At 37.0% G+C, this 20,469-nt stretch overlaps 1 protein-coding gene across 4 annotated transcripts in view; it reads left to right on the top strand.

The window, feature by feature from the left end:
• Window positions 1-20,469, top strand: part of arhgef1a (Rho guanine nucleotide exchange factor (GEF) 1a) — a 66,737-nt gene that overhangs the window by 30,243 nt on the left and 16,025 nt on the right. For 3 of the 4 annotated variants that reach the window (XM_051663983.1, XM_051663985.1, XM_051663986.1), the window contains 6 exons: window positions 6,346-6,508; window positions 13,416-13,483; window positions 13,695-13,758; window positions 13,848-13,977; window positions 15,758-15,867; window positions 19,728-19,871. In XM_051663983.1, the coding sequence (XP_051519943.1) occupies window positions 6,346-6,508; window positions 13,416-13,483; window positions 13,695-13,758; window positions 13,848-13,977; window positions 15,758-15,867; window positions 19,728-19,871 (679 nt within the window). The remainder of the gene's footprint in view (window positions 1-6,345; window positions 6,509-13,415; window positions 13,484-13,694; window positions 13,759-13,847; window positions 13,978-15,757; window positions 15,868-19,727; window positions 19,872-20,469) is intronic. The other variant, XM_051663984.1, reaches the window with a different exon arrangement.

Here is a 20,469-nt window from a genome sequence, read left to right as displayed (position 1 = left end):
CAAGTAAATTTCTAATGAAAAAAATGTACTTTTACTCCTTTACAATGGGCGGCATTCCTGTCGTTACATAACTGGTTTTAATTAATGCGTAATTTATTGAGAGATTATTGAATGGAACTTTTACGACAGCTGAAGTTCACACAGCTGCGCGCGCTGTCACAGTCACTCAAGCCGAGTCCATCACTGCTGCAACATCATGCTCTTTGTAAGGGGGTTCAGTGGAAAGGAGGAGGCGAGAACCGGCTTGACAACTTAAATAATAATTTATTAACCAAAACACACAACCAAAACACACAACTAAAATCACACAGTACAGCTGCCTGCAATTCTCTCTCTCTTGAACTGTCGTCCCCGGCCGCCTTTATCCCTCGTGCGCCCCATCAGGCTGATTGGGGACCGGGTGTGTCTCATTCCAGCCCGGCCCCACCCTCCTCGGCTCTACACTCTTCTAACTACGTGAAACACTTTCTTCACTCCAAACAGTGAAAAAGGAATAGTTTCATCATGCAACACCATTTTACACCAAGTCAAGCCGATATTTTAAGATTAAAATTGCAGCTCCAATTTATGGCAGCACTCTGAGGTGAGTTGTGGCTCTAATGATAATGCGGGCTTTTCTGTGTCATGATAATGGTCATTTTCAGGGTGATTCTGTAAATATGGGCTCTTGTGACATCAGTTAGCTGGCTAATGAATGCATAATTTGACCAGCTGGATATAAACTATTGCAAATAGATGGTAACAATTGTGACATTTAAACATTTGGGTAGGACTTGCGTGTATTTTTGTCACATTGTTCTAATCGCTTGAGGTTAGCTTTGATGTTAGCGTCCTCTCAGCCTTGTTGGCAAATATACTGCTGTTCTCTACTAATGCAGCACCTAGTCAACAAATGAATTACTTTATAATGATATGACAATGTGTACTGTAGTGTACTAACTGTGTGGGTTTTTGCAGATATCCGATATTTCCAGAAACCTGTTATTGGTGCCGATTAATTGGCAAAAACCGATATATCGGTCGACCTCTAATTGACAACTGAAGTTTAAACAGACAGTATTTCTGCGCATGGTGCCCTACGCAGGCTGCATACTCTGCGTTTAGGGAGCAGCGGTACTGCTGTACAGAAGTAATGATCTAAATTCTGTACTACACTTAATAACTACACTGAACTAACAACTAAAAGCTATGAAACAGCGAAAGTAGGCATTAATAAAACATGATCTTACTTTATATTTCAGCATGAAATATAATGTTCCTGTGGGACATTGTTCACGTTTTCACTGTAATAATTACTAGAAAGTTTCAAAACCTCTCTTCTTATTGACAAATTCATTCAGATCTGACAAGATCCCTTAAAGGGATAGTTCACCCAAAAATGAAAATTCTCTCATCATTTACTCACCCTCATGCCATCACAGATGTGTACAACTCTCTTTCATCTGCTGAACTCAAATGAAGATTTTTAGAACACCATTCACTTTCAAAATAGATAGAAAAAAAAAAATCATTCACTGAAAGTAAATGCATAGTTACCAAGGCTAACATTCTGTCTAATATTTCCTTATTGTGTTGCATGGAAGAAAGAAAGTCATATGGGTTTGGAACAACATGATGGTGAATGATGACAGAATTTCCATTAAGAAGAATAATAATAATAATAATAATAATAATAATAATAATAATGTATTATGTAATGGAATGTAGGGAGTTAACGCCATTATGTCATTTGTGAAAGTAACAAGTTGCTCACTACTTGAGTACTCTTTTAATTGGATACTTTCTTACTCTTACTCAAGTAATTATTTATGTTAGTACTTTTACTTCTACTTGAGTAATTATTTTTTAAAGTAATTGTACTTTTACTTGAGTACAGTTTTTGGCAACTCTACCCACCCCTGCACATACCTAACAATACATTCTGGAGAAAGGTCTTGTTTTGAGCAAAGTAGGTCAATTTAGATCTGTTTATTTGATTGCATGATATCCTGCAAGTTTGGAGACCCAGAGGAAAATGTTATAGCGCAGAGTTTGCTCTTTCATAACTCAGGAGACTTAAAGGGGTAGTTCACCCAAAAATGAAAATTTTCATCATTTACTCACCCTCATGCCATCCCAGATGTGTATGACTTTCTTTCTTCAGCAGAACAAAATGAAGATTTTTAGTAGAATATCTCAGCTCTGTAGGTCCATACAATGCAAGTGAATGGTGATCAGACCTTCATAGCTCCAAAAATCACATAAAGGAAACATAGAAGTAATCCATAAGTCTCCAGTGGTTAAATCCATATCTTCAGAACCGATATACAGTAATAGGTGTGGGTGAGAAACAGGTCAAAATTGAAGTCCCTTTTTACTCTAAATATACACTTTCACTTTCACTTTTACATCTGAAAGTCACATGTGGTGCCTGTTTAGTTTCACCTTCACATCTGAAAGGTAAAGTTAAAGTGGTGATTTAGAGTAAAAAAGGACTTAAATATTGTTCTGTTTCTCACCCACACCTGTTATATCGCTTCTGAAGAAATTGATTTAAACACTGGCGTAATATGGATTTCTTTTATGTTTCCTTTCAGTGATTTTTGTAGCTACAAAAGGTCTGATCACCATTCACTTGCATTGTTTGGACCTACAGAGCTGAGATTTTTTTCTAAAAAACGTTGTGTTCTGCTGACGAAATAAAGTCATACACATCTGGAATAGCATGAGGGTGAGTAAATAATGAGAGAATTTTCATTTTTGGGTGAACTATCCCTTTAATGGAGTTCTCAGTCATGTTTCATTTACATGCATCAACTTTTTCTCAGATGTTTCTCCTAAAATTCCTAGGTAAAATAAAAATAGACACAAAAGAGACAATTGTTGAAATACAGTAAGAATATAGAGCTTTAAAATGGATATTACATCTTAGATGTTTTAGTCTGAATAAGTTGATGAAAAATGTTTTCTGACTTTTGATTGCAGGCAGTTTGAGACATTGTTGAGATCTCTTCTGAAACTCTAGAGGAGACATTTGTAAGATTGCTGGGGACTTTTTCTAAGGAGACAAATCTGAGAAATATGACATTGAATCAAAAGTCTCAGTTTTCTCTCAATTTAAACACATTGCTGTCAAGGAGAAGCAATTGAGGTATTAAAGAGATCTCATTTGTGATTTTTCTCTTCTATGGCTTTTCCTAACCTACACTTACACTAACACACTAACCATTTTTATAATACATCTTTGGTTGCTTACTTACAACACATGTCAGTGTTCCTATGGAAACCGTTACACATTGCTTGTGCAGATTAGAAAGAGGAAGTACTCTCTCATTAGTTCCTGCACTGCATATCAACAGAGTTGCAGATATTCAGAATAAGCAATCCCAAAACAGGTCCTAGACAAAAGAATTGGATAGACATCTTATCTTATGAAGAATTTAATTGACATTTCAAATTCATTTTTAGAGTTGCTGTTTGATCCTGCATTCCTGTTTGTCTAGACATTTATCTTGCAGGTCCACTGTCCTATAAGGAGTTATTTCATAAAAATGACTCTTCATGTATAAAAGAGGAAGATGGGTAGCCAGGGTAGAGAACAGCTTAACATGAAAATGCTGAATAGCATGTTAACCAACACCAGCTGCTTGGTTCACAGAATCAAAAATGTTACTGAGTTAACATGGAAGCTTTTATAATCTAGAACCAAAATGATCTCATGAAAAGTCGTACATAATTTACGAGTTGGCTATTTCGTATGGTCTCGCACGATGTTGTTCGCATAAACTCGTACGACTTCATCACTTGCAAATTCTCGGATGTCTAATGCAGAAGTAAGCGCGGGTTCAGTGCATGAGGCATTAAGGACATACTTATTAATATTATACCCAAACCCCTTATCTAAACTTAACCAATCAGTAGAGTGTGTAAACATGATAGGAAGTTGTTGTGTGTGACAGAAGCAAGTAATTGTCGCGTATTAGATGGAAACGATGTCCAGCAACGTCATTGGCTGTAGTGAAAGTCGTAGGAATTCAAACGAGTGCAGTCGCACGATATCATACAAGTTAGCCAAATTTAGAAAAGTCGAACGAATCCTGACGATTTCACCGTTAGAGTGTGTTATCTAGAACAGTGGTGGGGAACGTCAGGTCTCTGTGCCGTATAAGGCCTGTGAGGCCAGTTGAGAAATAATTTGAAAAGCCAAAAAATGCCCTTGATTCAATTAACTGTAAAAAAAAAAAAATACAATTAAAATAATGATTTAAATTAATTTTGATTGATAACAATGCAAAATATTGTAAAATAGACAGACTTTTTAGTGTTTTTTCTTGGTGCGTGAGCACGTAGTGAAATGTGTACGTTAATTTCACCCCACAATCAGAAATTGCAAGCAATTGTATGGCCCATGCATAATTTCGTAAATACTCAAATGGCCCTTAATGGGAAAAAGGTTCTTCACAAAAAACATGACAGAAACCAACAACTGAGTTTACACTGTTTCATTGAGAGAAATGAATGCCAGAACTAATTTGATTTATCTCATTTAAAGCTGTGTGTAGAATTGCAACAAAATTGCAATTATAACTCTGTTTGATTTTTATAAAAGCATTTTATGAAGAAAATTTGAGTCACTGCCATGATGTTAGGATGTTGTAAGTCATTGCCAGAGTGTTGCTATGCAGTTGGTACAGTGTACTGAGTGGTTTTTAGTGTGTTGCTATGCCTTTGTTTGGGTTGTCTGGGTGGTTGTGATGGCTTTGCTCTGTGGTTGGTTAAAAAAGTTCACCCCCAGGTCTTTTTGAGATTCTAGCCCATAGATATGGCTTGGGTCCCTCCTTCAATATCTATGGGAATTTTCCAACTGTGCTTTTATAAAAATGTTTGAATCATAAATCAATCGTTTAAAAAACTAATAGCACCCCTCTACACAACAAACCACACAATTTGTGGTATCATTCCTAAGGGTTAGGAGTAGGACTGCACGATTATGACAAAAATCATTGCTGATGATTATGTTCCTTGATTTCTTTAATTGCGATACATTTTTATACATATAATTTACATTAAACAACTTACTTTGGGTGGATCAACTGCATGCCTTATTATGTCGGCTACATATCCAAAACAGGCTGAGAAGTTTGTTCCTGAATTACTTTATTGCTGTTTTAAACATCAGTAAATCAAGACAAGTTGCCTAAACGGTCAACTTCACATTGACCTCTCAGAAGCATAAAAAAGCATCAATTATACACACAAAGCGAGCAACAGACATGTCTGGGATTGTTTACAATGCACTATATATATATATATATATATATTTAAATTTAAATATATATTAAATTTAGACATAAAATAAGTAGACCTACTGTACATGGACTGCTATAACTGACCTTTTTTACAATTAGTTAATTGTGGCAGATGTAATTGTAATCTTGATTATTTATTTGATTAATTGTCCAGCCCTAGTAAAGGGGTTTGTTCTAATCCCTTTACATAAGGATCAACTAATGTAATTGTGATACTTCCCTTTGCAAGCATCACTTATGACTGTTTCCCATTCCATTCCTCCAACCGTCCATTGTTCTGACAAACAGATAGCCCCGTCCCAAAGTGCCACAGTGTTTACACCACTTGGGAAATAAACCTATGAATGGCTTACTTATAGATTGAATGTGGAAAGGAGAAAGTATTTTAACACTGAAATAATAAAAATCATTACCTTTAACAAATTTGTATTATTACGGAACATCTTGCCTTATCTGACTACACACAAATAAGTTAAAGAAATGAGAGCCACTGTTTTGCAGATAAAGCACGTGAGTGACTCAAGGTTTTAAAGTAGTGTGTTAATTGGGTTCATTGATCATTTGTCTTTCCTCTAAGAGCTGATAAGCAAAGATAAGCAAAGAATTAGTTCTTATGAAAACCTGTTTACAAGCATGAATGTTTAGGATCTGTTTTTTTATTTTTTATTATGGCATCTTTAACCAATGAATACAGATATTCTTGGTATTCAGTGTGGCCATTGTTAGGCTTATGTTTTCTTCCAAAGCATTGTTACAAGTTGCTTCTCTTTTAAGTCGGTTGTTTCCCTGTTCCTAAACTCGGTCTGTACCAGCGCGGCGGATGAATCAGTTACACAACAAAAACTGGGCTGCAATAGTGTCATCTTTGTCTGTTTGTGTGTGTGAATATATAAGGGTGTGTTTTGTCGATTGTTCCTTGACCAGCTCCAAGTCTGCTTAACATAAACTATTGTTTACTATTGGTAATGATCTCAGTCTGGTGGAGATGATTTGCACATGATTTATCATAACCTTGATGACGTGTGATTAATATGCATTATTCTGTGTTTTTTATCAGAATAAGGAGAAGGAGCGCATGAGGGAGAGAGAGAGAGAAGCAAGGGAGAGAGAGGCACGCTACAGCAATGGTCACCTCTTCAACTCTCTCACCGTGTCTGGAACCACGCTCTGCTCGGCCTGCAACAAGAGCATCACAGCTAAGGAGGCCCTCAGCTGCCCTAGTGAGTCACACATGTCTCTCTATATCACACTCTCATTCTATGTAGAATTAATCCACAATCCACAGTCATAAATCCAGTTGTGCTGTTTATTGTTGACTGTCCAAGTTATTTGATTTTATGTTTGTTAATAGCAAATGGCCATTTAAAAAATGTTTGCAGTGTGTAAAGGTTTTTTACAATTTCTGAAGTTAATGTAATTGGTGCTTGCCTGTGCAAAACTCGCTGCAACAATGCTAGGATGTTGCGGGTGGTTGTAAGGGCATCGCTTTGTGGTTGCTAAGGTATTTTGTGTGGTTTGTAACATGTTACTGTGCAATTGCTAGGATGTTTTGGGTGTTTGCTTACTTCCCTAAGTTAAAAAAGCCCAACTCTTAAGTCTTTATGACATTCTGGTGCCTACATATGGGGATGGGAATCGTAGGGAATTTGACGATTCCATTTACAATTCCTCTTAAAAATTCCGGTTCCATTAACGATTCTTTTAGTACTTTGAGGAAGAAATATTTGGAAATAAGAAATGCAATTTTTATTGGATTTCATATTTTAACAGAGCAGATTCTTGCAAAAGCTGTGTTTACATTGACTTAAAAAAAACATTAATAACAAGAAAACTTATAATGTGTATCTTTAACTATGCTGATTTAAGTCTCACAAGTCTAAAGTACACAGAACACAGTTCTGAACAGTTCTTTGTTCATTTCGATTCGGACATGATCAAATGAATGACTTGCAGGTCAGTAAGTTCTGATTCTCTGAAAAGAGCTGGCTGATAAGAGTAATTCGTTCAGGAGGTAGCGCTGTATGTTTTGCGGTGTAGAGTCAAAAGAATCAAGAGTCATTTGTTGGGAATCAAGCTCCACTGATTTGTGCTATATGTCTTGTGGTGTAGATTCAAAAGAACTGACTCATAAGAGTCATTCGCTGAGGAATCAGACTACTCTGGTCACGCTGTATGTTTCTCGCTGTAGATTCAAAAGAACCGACTCATAAGAGTCATTCAGTTGGGAATCAGGCTTCTCTGGTCATGCTGTATGTTTCTCGCTATAGATTCAAAAGCACCGACTCATAAGAGTCATTCAGTTAGGAATCAGGCTCCACTGGTCATGCTGTATGTTTCTAGCTGTTGATTCAAAAGAACCGATTCCTAAAAGTCATTTGTTCGGGAATCAGACTACTCTGGTTGCGCTATATGTTTCTCGCTGTAGATTCAAAAGAACCGACTAATAAGAGTCATTCAGTTGGGAATCAGGCTCCACTGGTCATGCTGTATGTGTCTCGCTGTAGATTCAAAAGAACCAGTTCATAAAAGTTATTTGTTCAGGAATCAGACTACTCTGGTTGCCCTGAATGTTTCTCGATGTAGATTCAAATAACCAACTCATGATAGTCATTAGTTTGGGAATGGTGCCGCTGAATGATAGCACAGGGCACACTGTCAGTGTATCTTAGTACAGTGCTCCATCCGCATCTATGGAGAAATGCATGTACGAGATAAGATAGCAGAACTGAAAGTTATGAAAATCATTTGGTTACGGTATAATTTTTATTTTATTTTTAAATGGAACCGGTTCTGAATTAGAACCGGTTCTCGTTTCCTAACCCTTCCTAGGTATGGCTCAGGGTTCTTTTCATTTGTTGTCTAGCAATTTTTTTTTTTTCACCTGTTTTATCATCCACCAAGCAAAAATTGTCTGTAATAAGTCTGAACGCTTTATAGCACAGTTAAAGTTATAGCACATCTGTCCTCAGCAAACTGCTTGATTTGAGATTTTTTTATGGAGCACAAATAGTGTGGGATGTGCTAAAGTTTAATATTTAACGGGATTTTGCAAATCCTTAATTGTACTGTAATTATGAGCAATAGTGGCAAGCACGACTGACTATCAACTGCAAAAGTGCTATCATTTTTTATTATTATTTGCTTACGTCCTCTGTTGACGAAAACCTCTAGAATAAATATTCCTGATGAAAGCCTGGGAGGAACGTGTTTGTCTAATCCTCCCAATCACAATGCAGAGGCTATAAAAACAGCAACTTACTTCACTCCTTCCGATGATTTTTCCGTCTTTCTTCCCCCCATCCTAACTCCTCCGCTTTCTTTCCATGATTGTCTCCAGAAGGAGAACTTATAGCTCAAAGTGAACCTCGTGTTTATCTACCCTTTCCTACATCACATTTTACACATTACATGAATGTTTTGAAGCCCTAAAGTGCTGTTTTGAGGGCCAAGTCTTATTAGGGGAAATTACAGAAAGTGTGGTGAGGTGGAGAGTAGATGGTGAGTATTTAGAATATTTTTAGTGGCTGGTCTACAGCAGCCTTCCAAGATAAGTTGGAGACCTGGACTGTTTTCTTCCTGCAGAGACAGCGCTGTAATGCCAAGAGCATTTTCACACACAGATAATCCTGAACAGCACACACATATTCAATGTATGCATAGCAAACACATAAATATACAGTGCATGATAAAGCTCACTTTTAAAGGAATAATTTACCTAAAAATGTAAATGTTTGCTCCAAAAAATATTATAGAAGTACTGTAGTTCATACGACTCTTATGTTCTAAGTTTTCTGAAACCATACAATAGCTTGGTGTGAGGAATAGACTGACATTTACTGTATGTCATTATTTACTAATAATCTTCCCCTCGCCTTGGCTCTCAAATCTTATTTCCTATCGCTTATATTGAGCATATCTATTCAGGATCAGTCAAGTAACATGCAAGAACATATGGCCTTTGGTGTCAATGATGTGAAACCTGCCACAACATGTCCAAAAGGTGCCAATTTTTTAAGTAAACGTTTTGTGAGCTCTGGCGGAGGGGGCGATTATCAAAGAATAACGGTTAATCTTTTGATCTGTTCTTTCCATAAAGCTATCATATCGCTTCAGAAGACTTGTATTATAGCGCACAAATCGTACGGGATACTTTATTCTGCTTTCTTGTGCTTTTTGGAGCTTTGCAGTAGATAGCAAAATCTACTTTCGTTGTGTGGACATTCTGCCTAACATCTCCTTTTGTGTTTTATGGAAGACAAAATTATACAGAGTAACAACATGTAGGTGAGTAAATAATGATAAAATCTTCATTTTTTGGGGAAAAAATGAACATTTACATACACTTGCACACTCAGGCACACCCTTTCCTGTTTTGCTGTAAACTCAGCTCGTCTTTCATTTCTTGTTCTCTGTTTTACTATTGTTTGAAACTTCTTTATTTTGTCATCAAGATCAGATTTCAACAACTAGACTGCATGAGCCACTCACTGATAAGGCCTGTCACTCTTAAGCTCTGTGTTCGACTGCTGTAGTCACAGAGAACTTGCGTGGGCGTTCCTGTTGCGATACCCAGCAGCATGGAGAGCAAAGGCCATGTTAACAAAACACATTTAAGTGGGAGGACTGATTTTAGATCAGTTTTTCACTAGATCTCATGGTGGCTTAGAATCAGTCAAGCCAGGGTTCATATACTGTATGTATAAAATGTATAGGCCTATGTGTAAAGATGCTATCTATAGAAGGATTTACATCTATACAAGGTTTTGTAGCCTGATGAATAAGATTGTATAGATAAAGTTGAAGGAATATTCTGGGTTCAATACAGGTTAAACTGAATGGACAGCATTTGTGGCATAATTTGATTTGATCATTTTCATGATTACCAGAAAAATTAATTTTGAGTCATCCCTCCTTTTCTTAAAAAAAAAAGCAAAAATTATGGTTACTTTGAATGGAAGTCAATAGGGTCAATTTGTTGAGTGTTTAAACACAGAAATGTGAAGCTAATAATTTTGTAAAAGCACTTACATTAATTCTTCTGTGAAAACTCATGTATTGTTTGAGATTTAAAGTTGTTTATATTGTAATTTTTACAGTCAATTTAGGGTGTCAGGGTTTGTTGACATTACATCGTCATTGCAACGAAGTTGTAAAATTGCCTTTAACTTGACACAGAAAAGGTTAGTAAGTGATTTTATCACACTAAAATCATGTTAACACGCATATTGTTTATGTCTTGTGGCTATACTTTTAAAAAAGCAAGTATTTTAACATAACAAAAAATTGGCCCCATTCGCTTCCATTATAAGTGCCTTAATGGAACCCGGATTTTAGCTTCTTTTAAAGAAAAATTTAAAATAAATTAAAAAATTCATTTATGTGGTAACCAGTATTATGCCACAAATGCTGTCAGTTGAGCTTAACTTGTATTGAACCCAGAGTATTCCTTTAAGATGTTGTTTCCTTATTAAATCATGAATCCTAATCTTTTATATTGTTATTATTATTATTATTATTATTATAATTTGTATTGAAATCCTATTCTTAAAGCTGTCATGTACTGAAAGAAAGAAAAATCACAAATTAAACCATATTTACTATCATAATGCACATTCATGGTCTTACTTTACATGATTCACCATTGTACATTATTCCAAAAAAAAAAAAAAAAAAAGGTTTTCTTTGTAATCTTTCATTAAAATCAAATAACTTGCTCTGCATCTGAAAAGACTTTACCATCTCAATTATTTCTCCTACACTGTAAAACAAATCCCATTGTTTAAAAAAAAAAAAAAAAAACTGGCAGCTGTGGTTGCCAGAATAATTATGTAAAAAATACAGTAAAAATGTAAACAACTTTACAGAACAACCTGTAAACTGTTGTTTTTATGGTACATTTTACGGTGCAGTACCGTCGTTTATATTATTAAATGATACATTTTATATATTAACCTTCTGAAACTGTAAAAATCTGCTTTTTACTTTATAATGTATTGTTAATCACCGTAGTAATTACAAAAGGGCACATGATGACAAGAAGTTCATCAATATAGGCCATTCGTGGAGCAATGACCAATAAACATGTAGAGTCAGTGCTCAGTGTCACTCACACAAACACTAAACACCATCAGGGTAACACATGTGAAATTAAAATAATGTAATAAACATTAACTAAACTACATCAAATATAAAACAGAACACCCCAGTGTACGTAACTGATATTAAAAATAAGAAGAAACATAACTATTCCCATAAAATATAATGAAATGTAATGGATCATAATTTTAACAATAATTTACCTTACAAAGTACATGTACTCTCTTGTTAAACATAATATATATGTTAACCGCTAATTATATGGGAAAATCATACTTTTACATTAAAACTACATGTACTTTTAAATATATTAAAACATTTTAACGTAAATTTTACAGTAACTACTCATTAACCAGTTTATGTTTTTACTGTAGCATTTTTACAGTCTTTTACCATTAAAATTACAGCAATGAGATTAAATGTAATCTCATTGCTGTGCAAATGGACAGTTTGGCTAAAGTTTCCTGTTTCTCTGATTTATTGCCTGAGAAAGACCCTAGAGTTAAGATGTGTTTTGGGCGAGCCGATCACAAGTAGAAAGGCACATCACCGTTTTGGTCAGAATACGCGTCTCTTTTGACCACTTGTTCAGATTTCGAGGAGAGGATCTCAGATTCATAACGACATTCATCAATCACAACATTAGTGTATTACTGCATGATAATAAAGTGCAAAAAATAAAAGAAGAAAAACCGTTAAAAAATAATGCCGCACTGTTTCTCCCACTTTTATATATTTTATTTTAACAGAGTACCTGTATTAACTGAGCTGCAGATGTGTGTGTTTGTCATCTGTGTCACTGCATGTTGACATCAGGCACACTAAAGAAGTTCTGCGAACTCTTGTACATGTATAAATTCTGATCAGGTGGTTATTTTCTTTCAAAACTGCACATAACTGATAACTTGTTGATTTACAGGTAAGAAGGCAGTGCTTCGCTGCATTTTGAATGATGAACGTTAACACTATGAGCCACATGCGTTTTGTGGACAAATGGAAAACGGATCAGATCACCCAAAACACATCTTAAATGGGCGTAAATAGGCCAAAGAGACTCCAGCAATCTCATGGCTCTCATTTAGAGTTTCAAAAGAGATCTCAACATTCTCAAACTGTGCTCAGATTTGCCAAGATACCAAGTCTGCAATCAAACATCAGAGATTTCAATATGAACTCAAATATTTCTCATGAAATTCATCCAAGACCAAATTATCTGGGCTATGCAATCCATATTAGTATTATAGCTCTCATTGTACGTCAATAAATCTCATTTGTTCCCATTTTTATTTCTCATAAGGAATGACAGGAGAAAGATGTTGATAAAGAAACATAACTGACAATAATTAAAGTCTCCTCTGGAGTGTTTCGCATTCTGCACACATACTTACTGAAGGTTGTGGCACTGCTGCTCTTTGAATGATTATTGAGTTTTGTGTAGGTGTGTGTTGTGGGGGGATCAGGCCAGGGAAACCCCGCCGGAGCCCCCGTCCCTCTTCCTTCCCAACCACCCTCAAAACAGGAAGCGAAGGCATTCTGAAACAATAGGGGTCTAGAGACAAAAGCAAAACCCTGTAACCAGAGAAAACTTTAAGCGAATAGTAGCATGCTGTTAAAAGGAACTAGAAGCACACATTTTAACGCAGACATGGACAGAGGTCAAGAAGGAGAGAAAGAGATGCGACATATTGGTATTGTATATCTTATATTTATTAATTTAATATTTACCATTACACTGTAGAAAGAAAAAGAGGTATCAGCGGTATCTAATAGTTATTTTGGAACTGTATCGACCATAAACGAAAGAATGAGATAATGACTTTGAAAAAGAGTGATTCAAATTCATTTTCTTTGAAATTAAATTTAACTTCTTGTGAATTTTATGAACATGATCGTGAGGAGATCACATTTATCACATTTCCATGCATATGTGATTGTGTGAAGATAATGCTATGTGATTGAAGTGGACAAACTCCAGATAAAGAATTAGGGATGAAATAACGGTTTGCTTTCTTTTTGTCCTTTAATTTTCAGCATGTAATGTCACCATCCACAACCGCTGCAGGGACACATTACCAAACTGTGTCAAAATGAAACAAAAGGTGGGTGGGATGTCCAGCTATTAGTGCACACATGTGTCACATGGGTTACAGGAATTAATACTGACATGAATTACTACTAACTTTGAATAAATGTGTGATGTAGAAGTCGAAATGTTTCTAAATTGGGTCAGTGCCCTTGATGTGGTTTCTGCAAATGATGCGATCTGGTATAAATGTCATTGTGTTGATTTGTTTGTATCTGTCATAATAGCAGCAGAAACTGGCGTTGATCAGAAACAATTCAGCCTATCAGAATGTGACGCTGAGGAATAAAGGTGAGAATGGAATGGAAATGAGGTTTACTTTTCCAAAAGGGTCCAAACGTGATATTTAATCATTTAATCTCTTTTCTGTGTCTCTGAAGCTCATTTAAAAGAAAGGCCGAGCTCAGCCATCTACCCATCAGACAGTCTTCGTCAATCACTACTCGGCTCTCGTCGTGGACGCTCTTCTCTCTTATTGTCCAAGAGTGTGTCCACCAACAACATTGCAGGGTGAGTGACATGAATGACAGATAGACATCCCTCTAAAAGGGATACATCAAAATAAAATAAAAATCTCAACATTTAAGGCCCAAACATACTCTACGCAAGTACGTGAACGCAGACGCACCTTGCTACGCAAGCTCGATTTCACGCATCATGAATGTGAGAAATGTGTCAACGCTCAATTCATAACCCAACGCAAGTACGTGCTGCATTCTCAGCGTTGCCGCAAGGGGCGCTAGAGCGGATTTTCTTCTTTCAATCAACAACTGTCATGGCGGACTTGGGCAGCAATTTGAGTTTAACCTTTTCTAAAAATGTATATGACTTTTTGTCCCCAATCCATTTAAAAGATCTTGTTTTTGCTCCGTGTCTCTCCCCACTCCTCAACTATCGACTCATGTACCACATCCGGGCTGCACCGAAAATGTAGGCAGTTGACTTGCTGCCTAATCAGTTAATGGCTTAACTGACAGCTGTTTTAAATGAATGGAACTTTTAAGGAAACTGGTCTTCGAACAGTATGAAAAGCACCTTATTTTCATCCTGCATTTTCCTGGTATCGGACATGGATCTATAAAATACTGGTTTCGGATGCAGCACCGGTTTCTTGGTCACGCCTAAAAAATCTATTGCCCTTTTGTGGTCTGAGGTTTGTAACCGCCAGAACAACACAAGAGCAAACGTAATGTATGTACAACGGGACCATGCGTTGGCCATGCGTTGGCCAAGCACTCGCATCTGCATTTGCGTACTTGCATGAAGTATGTTTCGGCCTTTACTCAAACTCATGTTGATCCAAATCTGTATGACTAACTTTTGTGAAACACAAAAGTGGATGTTAGACAGAATGTTAGCCTCAGTCACCATTCACTTTCATTTTGGAAAAAATATGTAAAGAAAGTGAATGGCGACTGAGGCTAACATTCTGTCTAACATCCACTTTTGTGTTCAAAGCGACAAAGAAAATCATAAGTCTGTGAAAAGTGTTCATGAACCAGTTTTCATCATGGTGTAATTTTTACCGTATTTTTATGTTTTTTTGGGGTGGGGGGGGTGGCAGGTTTGGGTGGTTTACGAGGACATTTTTTTAGGTTACAAACTGGTAATTACAAGGGTATTATGCTATAAATGTGGTTTATGAGTACATTTCTAGTGTCCCCATAATTCAAATCACTTAAAAAACAAACTAAAAATGTTTTTATTGAAAATGTACAAATGCAGAAAGTTTTTTGTGAGGGTTAGGTTATGGAATAGAATATATAGTTCGTACAGTATCAAAATCATTATGTCTATGGAGAGTCCTCATAATGATAGCTGCACTAACATGTGTGTGTGTGTGTGTGTGTGTGTGTGTGTGTGTGTGTGTGTGTGTGTGTGTGTGTGTGTGTGTGTGTTTGGGGCTGTTTTAGTTTAATGTAAGCATTTTCTTTTAATGTTATTTATTAGTCTGTGTGTTCGCTTTATCATTATTCATTATTTATTTATTTATTTTTATTCATTATTTTGTATTTATTTGATACTTTTATAATATATATATTTTTTATATATACTGTGTGTGTGTGTGTGTGTGTATATATATATATATATATATATATTTTTTTTTTATATATACTTTTTTATATGTTTCCGTGGTGATTGTAATGCCTGCCACTCATTTTATTTGTTATGGGTTTTTGTTTTGTGTGTGTGTGTGTGCGTGTTTGACTTGTGTCTGTTGCATGGGATTGTTGGGGTGCATGCGTGTATGTATGTTTGTATCTGTTTGTATGCATGCGCATGTGTGTAGGACTCTGAATGATGACTCTCCTCTGGGGCTGCGCAGGATCTTGTCTCAATCCACAGACTCCCTCAACTTCAAGAGCAGAACCATGTCCATGGATTCACTCAATGATGAGGGTGAGACACACACATAGTTGTCTGAATGGGGACATACCACAGATTTCTCTCTCTCTCTCTCTCTCTCTCTCTCTCTCTATATATATATACAGTTGAAGTCAGAAGTTTACATACACCTTAGCCAAATACATTTAAACTCAGTTTTTCACAATTCCTGACATTTGATCATAGAAAACATTCCCTGTCTTAGGTCAGTTAGGATCACTACTTTATTTTCAGAATGTGAAAAGTCAGAATAATAGTAGAGAGAATTATTTATTTCTGGTTTTGTTTCTTTCATCACATTCCCAGTGGTTCAGAAGTTTACGTACACTTTGTTAGTATTTGGTAGCATTGCCTTTAAATTGTTTAACTTGGATCAAATGTTTTGTGTAGCCTTCCACAGGCTTCTCACAATAAGTTGCTGGAATTTTGCCCCATTCCTCCAAACAGAACTGGTTTAACTGAGTCAGGTTTGTAGGCCTCCTTGCTTATACAGGCTTTTTCAGTTCTGCCCACAAATTTTCTATTGGATTGAGATCAGGGCTTTGTGATGGCCACTCCAATACCTTGACTTTGTTGTCCGTAAGGCATTTTGCCACAACTTTGGAGGTATGCTTGGGGTCATTGTCCATTTGGAAGACCCCGAGCTTTAAATTCATGGCTGATGTCTTCAGATGTTGCTTCTACATATCCACTTAATTTTCCTTCCTCATGATGCCATCTATTTTGTAAAGTGCACCAGTCCCTCCTGCAGCAAAGCACCCCCAAAACATGATGCTGCCACACCCATGCTTCACAGTTGGGATGGTGTTCTTCGGCTTGCAAGCCTCACCCTTTTTCCTCCAAACATAATGATGGTCATTATGGCTAAAAGTTCAATTTTTGTTTCATCAGACCAGAGGAAATTTCTCCAAAAAGTAAGGTCTTTGTCCCCATGTGCACTTGCAAATGTTGTCTGGCCTTTTTTATGGCGGTTTTGGAGCATTGGCTTCTTCCTTGCTGAGCAGCCTTTCAGGTTATGATGATATAGGACTCGTTTTACTGTGGATATAGATACTTGTCTACCTGTTTCCTCCAGCATCTTCACAAGGTCCTTTGCTGTTGTTCTGGGATTGATTTGCACTTTTTGCACCAAACTACATTCATCTCTAGGAGACAGAATGCATCTCCTTCCTGAGCGGTATGATGGCTGCATGGTCCCATGGTGTTTATACTTGCTTACTATTGTTTGTACAGATGAATGTGGTACCTTAAGGCATTTGGAAATTGCTCCCAAGGATAAACCATACTTGTGGATATCCACAAATTTTTTTCTGAGGTCTTGGGATTTTTCCATTTTGTCAAGCAAAGAGGCACTAAGTTTCAATGTAGGCCTTAAAATACATCCACAGGTACACCTCCAATTGATTAGCCAATTAGCTTCTGATAGGCTTGCTTAAAGGCTTGACATAATTTTCTAGAATATTCCAAGCTGCTTAAAGGCAAGGTTAACTTAGTGAATATAAACTTCTGACCCACTGGAATTGTGATGTAGTCAATTAAAAGTGAAACTATCTGTCTGTAAACAATTGTTGGAAAAAATTACTTGTGTCATGCACAAAGTACATGTCCTAAACGACTTGCCAAAACTATAGTTTGCTAATATGAAATCTGTGGAGTGGTTAAAAAATGTGTGTGTGTGTGTGTGTGTGTATATATACTGTATATAGTATGTACTGTGTATAAGGCTGCAACTTAAATGTGAAAAAAATGAAGCGGTCTGAATACTTTATGAATGCACTGTATATATATATATATATATATATATATATACTGTATATATACAGTGCATTCATAAAGTATTCAGACCCCTTCATTTTTTTCACATTTGTTATGTTGCAGCCTTATGCTAAAATGCTTTAAATTATTATTTTTCACATCATTCTACACTCCATAACCCATAATGACAAAGCAAAAAACAGATTTTTGATAACTTTGCACATTTATTAAAAAGAAAAAACTGAAATATCACATGGACATAAGTATTCAGACCCTTTGCTATGACACTTGAAATTTAGCTCAGGTGCATCCCATTTCTTTGGATCATCTTTGAGATGTTTCTACATGTTAATTGGAGTCCACCTGTGGCAAATTCAATAGATTGGACATGATTTGGAAAGGCACACACCTGTCTATATAAGGTTTCACAGCTGAAAATGCATATCAGAGCAAAAACCAAGCCATTAAGTCAAAGGAACTGCCTGCAGAGCTCAGAGACACAGACTGTGTTGAGGCACAGATCTGGGGAAGGCTACAAACAAAATTTTCTGCTGCATTGAAGGTTCCCAAGATCACAGTGGCCTCCATAATTCTTAAATGGAAGAAGTTTGGAACAATCAGGACTCTTCCTAGAGCTGGCTTCCCGGCCAAACTGAGCAGTCTGGGGAGAAGGGCCTTGGTAAGAGAGGTGACCAAGAACCCTATGGTCACTCTGGTTGTGCTCCAGAGATCATGTGTGGAGATGGAAGAAATTTGCAGAAGGACAACCATTACTGCAACACGCCACCCATATGGGCTTTATGGCAGAGTGGCCAGACGGAAGCCTCTCCTCAGTGTAAGACACATGAATGCCTGCTTGGAATTTGCAAAAAAGCACCTAAAGGACTCTCAGACTGTGAGAAACAAGATTCTCTGGTATGATGAAACGAAGACTGAACTGTTTGGCATCAATTCCAAGTGTCATGTCTGGAGGAAACCAGGCACCACTCATCACCTGCACAATCCCATCTCAACGGTGAAGCATGGTGGTAGTTGCATCATGCTGTGGGGGTGTTTTTCAGCGGCAGGGACTGGGGGACTGGTCAGGGTTGAAGGAAAGGTGAAAGCAGCAAAATACAGAGATATCCTTAATGAAAACCTGGTCCAGAGCGCTCAGGACCACCTTCCAACAGGAAAATGACCCTAAGCACAAAGCCAAGACAACACAAGAGTGGCCCAGCCAGAGCCCAGACTTGAACCCAATCGAACATCTCTGGAGAGACCCGAAAATGGCTGTCCACCAACGGTCACCATCCAGCCTGACAGGGCTTGAGAGGATCTGCAGAGAGAATGGCAGAAAATCCCCAAATCCAGGTGTGCAATGCTTGTCGCATCATACCCAAAAAGACTCGAGGCTGTAATTGCTACCAAAGGTGCTTCAACTAAGTACTGAGTGAAGGGTCTGAATACTTATGTCAGTGTTATATTTCAGTTTTTTCTTTTTAATAAATTTGCAGCTGATATATATATATATACATACACCGATCAGCCACAACATTAAAACCACCTGCCTAATATTGTGTAGGTCCCACTCATGCCGCCATAACAGTGCCAACCCTGGAGATCAGCAGTTACAGAAATACTCTAACCAGCCCGTCTGACACCAACAATCATGCCATGGTCCAAATCACTGAGATCACATTTTCCCCATTCTGATGGTTGATGTGAACATTAACTGAATCTCCTGACACTTATCTGCGTGATTTTATGCACTGCAGTGCTGCCACACGATTGGCTGATTAGGTAATCGCATGGATGATTGTTGGTGCCAGACAGGCTGGTTTGAGCTGCACAAGGGGGACCTACACAATATTAGGCAGGTGGTTTTAATGTTGTGGCTGATCGGTGTATATATACTGTGTATGTATGTATGTATATACAGTATATACACATAGACACATACAAAGACTCCTTAAACATAGATGTATAATAGTGTTTTTTTTTTTTGTTTCTTTGGTAAACATTACATTATTAAGTGTATTTCTTATGAAAATTAGAGCTACATTTTATTTTGGTTTTTAGTCTGCAAAATCTGAAGGTATAAAATAGGAATGATTATTCTTATTCTTTTTTGCATTTAGGAGAGGAGTACTTCACCTCTTTTCTTGAGGAGTTGGAGTTTGAGGGCCAGGACTTTGAGGCAGATTCCTGGAGCATGGCCGTAGACACAGCCTACTTGCAGACCCACCGTAAAGACATCATCAAGAGACAGGACGTCATCTATGGTTAGAAAAAGGCCTGCGTCACAGTGCTTATGTCCAGGATCAAAGCATGTTTATGAATGTAGATGGGCCATTAACGTAGATCTTTGTGACCTGGTTTAAAATACTACTTATCTCACTGCTGTAAACATTAATGTTTTGGATCATCATCAATCTGAGATTTTAAAGTGCAGGTCCTTGTTTTGGAAATGGCGTACTCATTCCATTGGCAAAAAGGTTTTTCTTATGTTCACAAATTTTTGTTTTTGAATGAATGTATCTTGTTTGAAGGATGTTTGTTTATTTTTTACTGGAAAATAAGACAAAAATACTAATTGAAAAAAATATTTTTTGCTGTGCTGGTTTGTCCAGCAGGCTTCTTAGTTCGCTAAACCAGCAATACTTCCTTTGTCAACCAGCTTCACCAATAAAGTTTTGCTGGTGAATAGCATTGCTATGCTGATCCACCAGCTAGACAAGCATTCAGCCAGCACTCTATGCTGGAAATCCATGCTGTTGTAAGCTGGTAATGCTGGTGTACTTAATATGTACTACATGAAGTTAAGGTTAGGGTTAAGGTTAGGGTTGGGGATATAGATTTTTTTAAATAATTTTGATTTAG

The sequence above is a fragment of the Myxocyprinus asiaticus genome, chromosome 30 (assembly GCF_019703515.2).
Source record: "Myxocyprinus asiaticus isolate MX2 ecotype Aquarium Trade chromosome 30, UBuf_Myxa_2, whole genome shotgun sequence".
Taxonomy (NCBI): domain Eukaryota; kingdom Metazoa; phylum Chordata; class Actinopteri; order Cypriniformes; family Catostomidae; genus Myxocyprinus; species Myxocyprinus asiaticus.
Note: the sequence above shows the minus strand (reverse complement) of the source record. Positions and strands in the feature narration are given on the sequence as shown.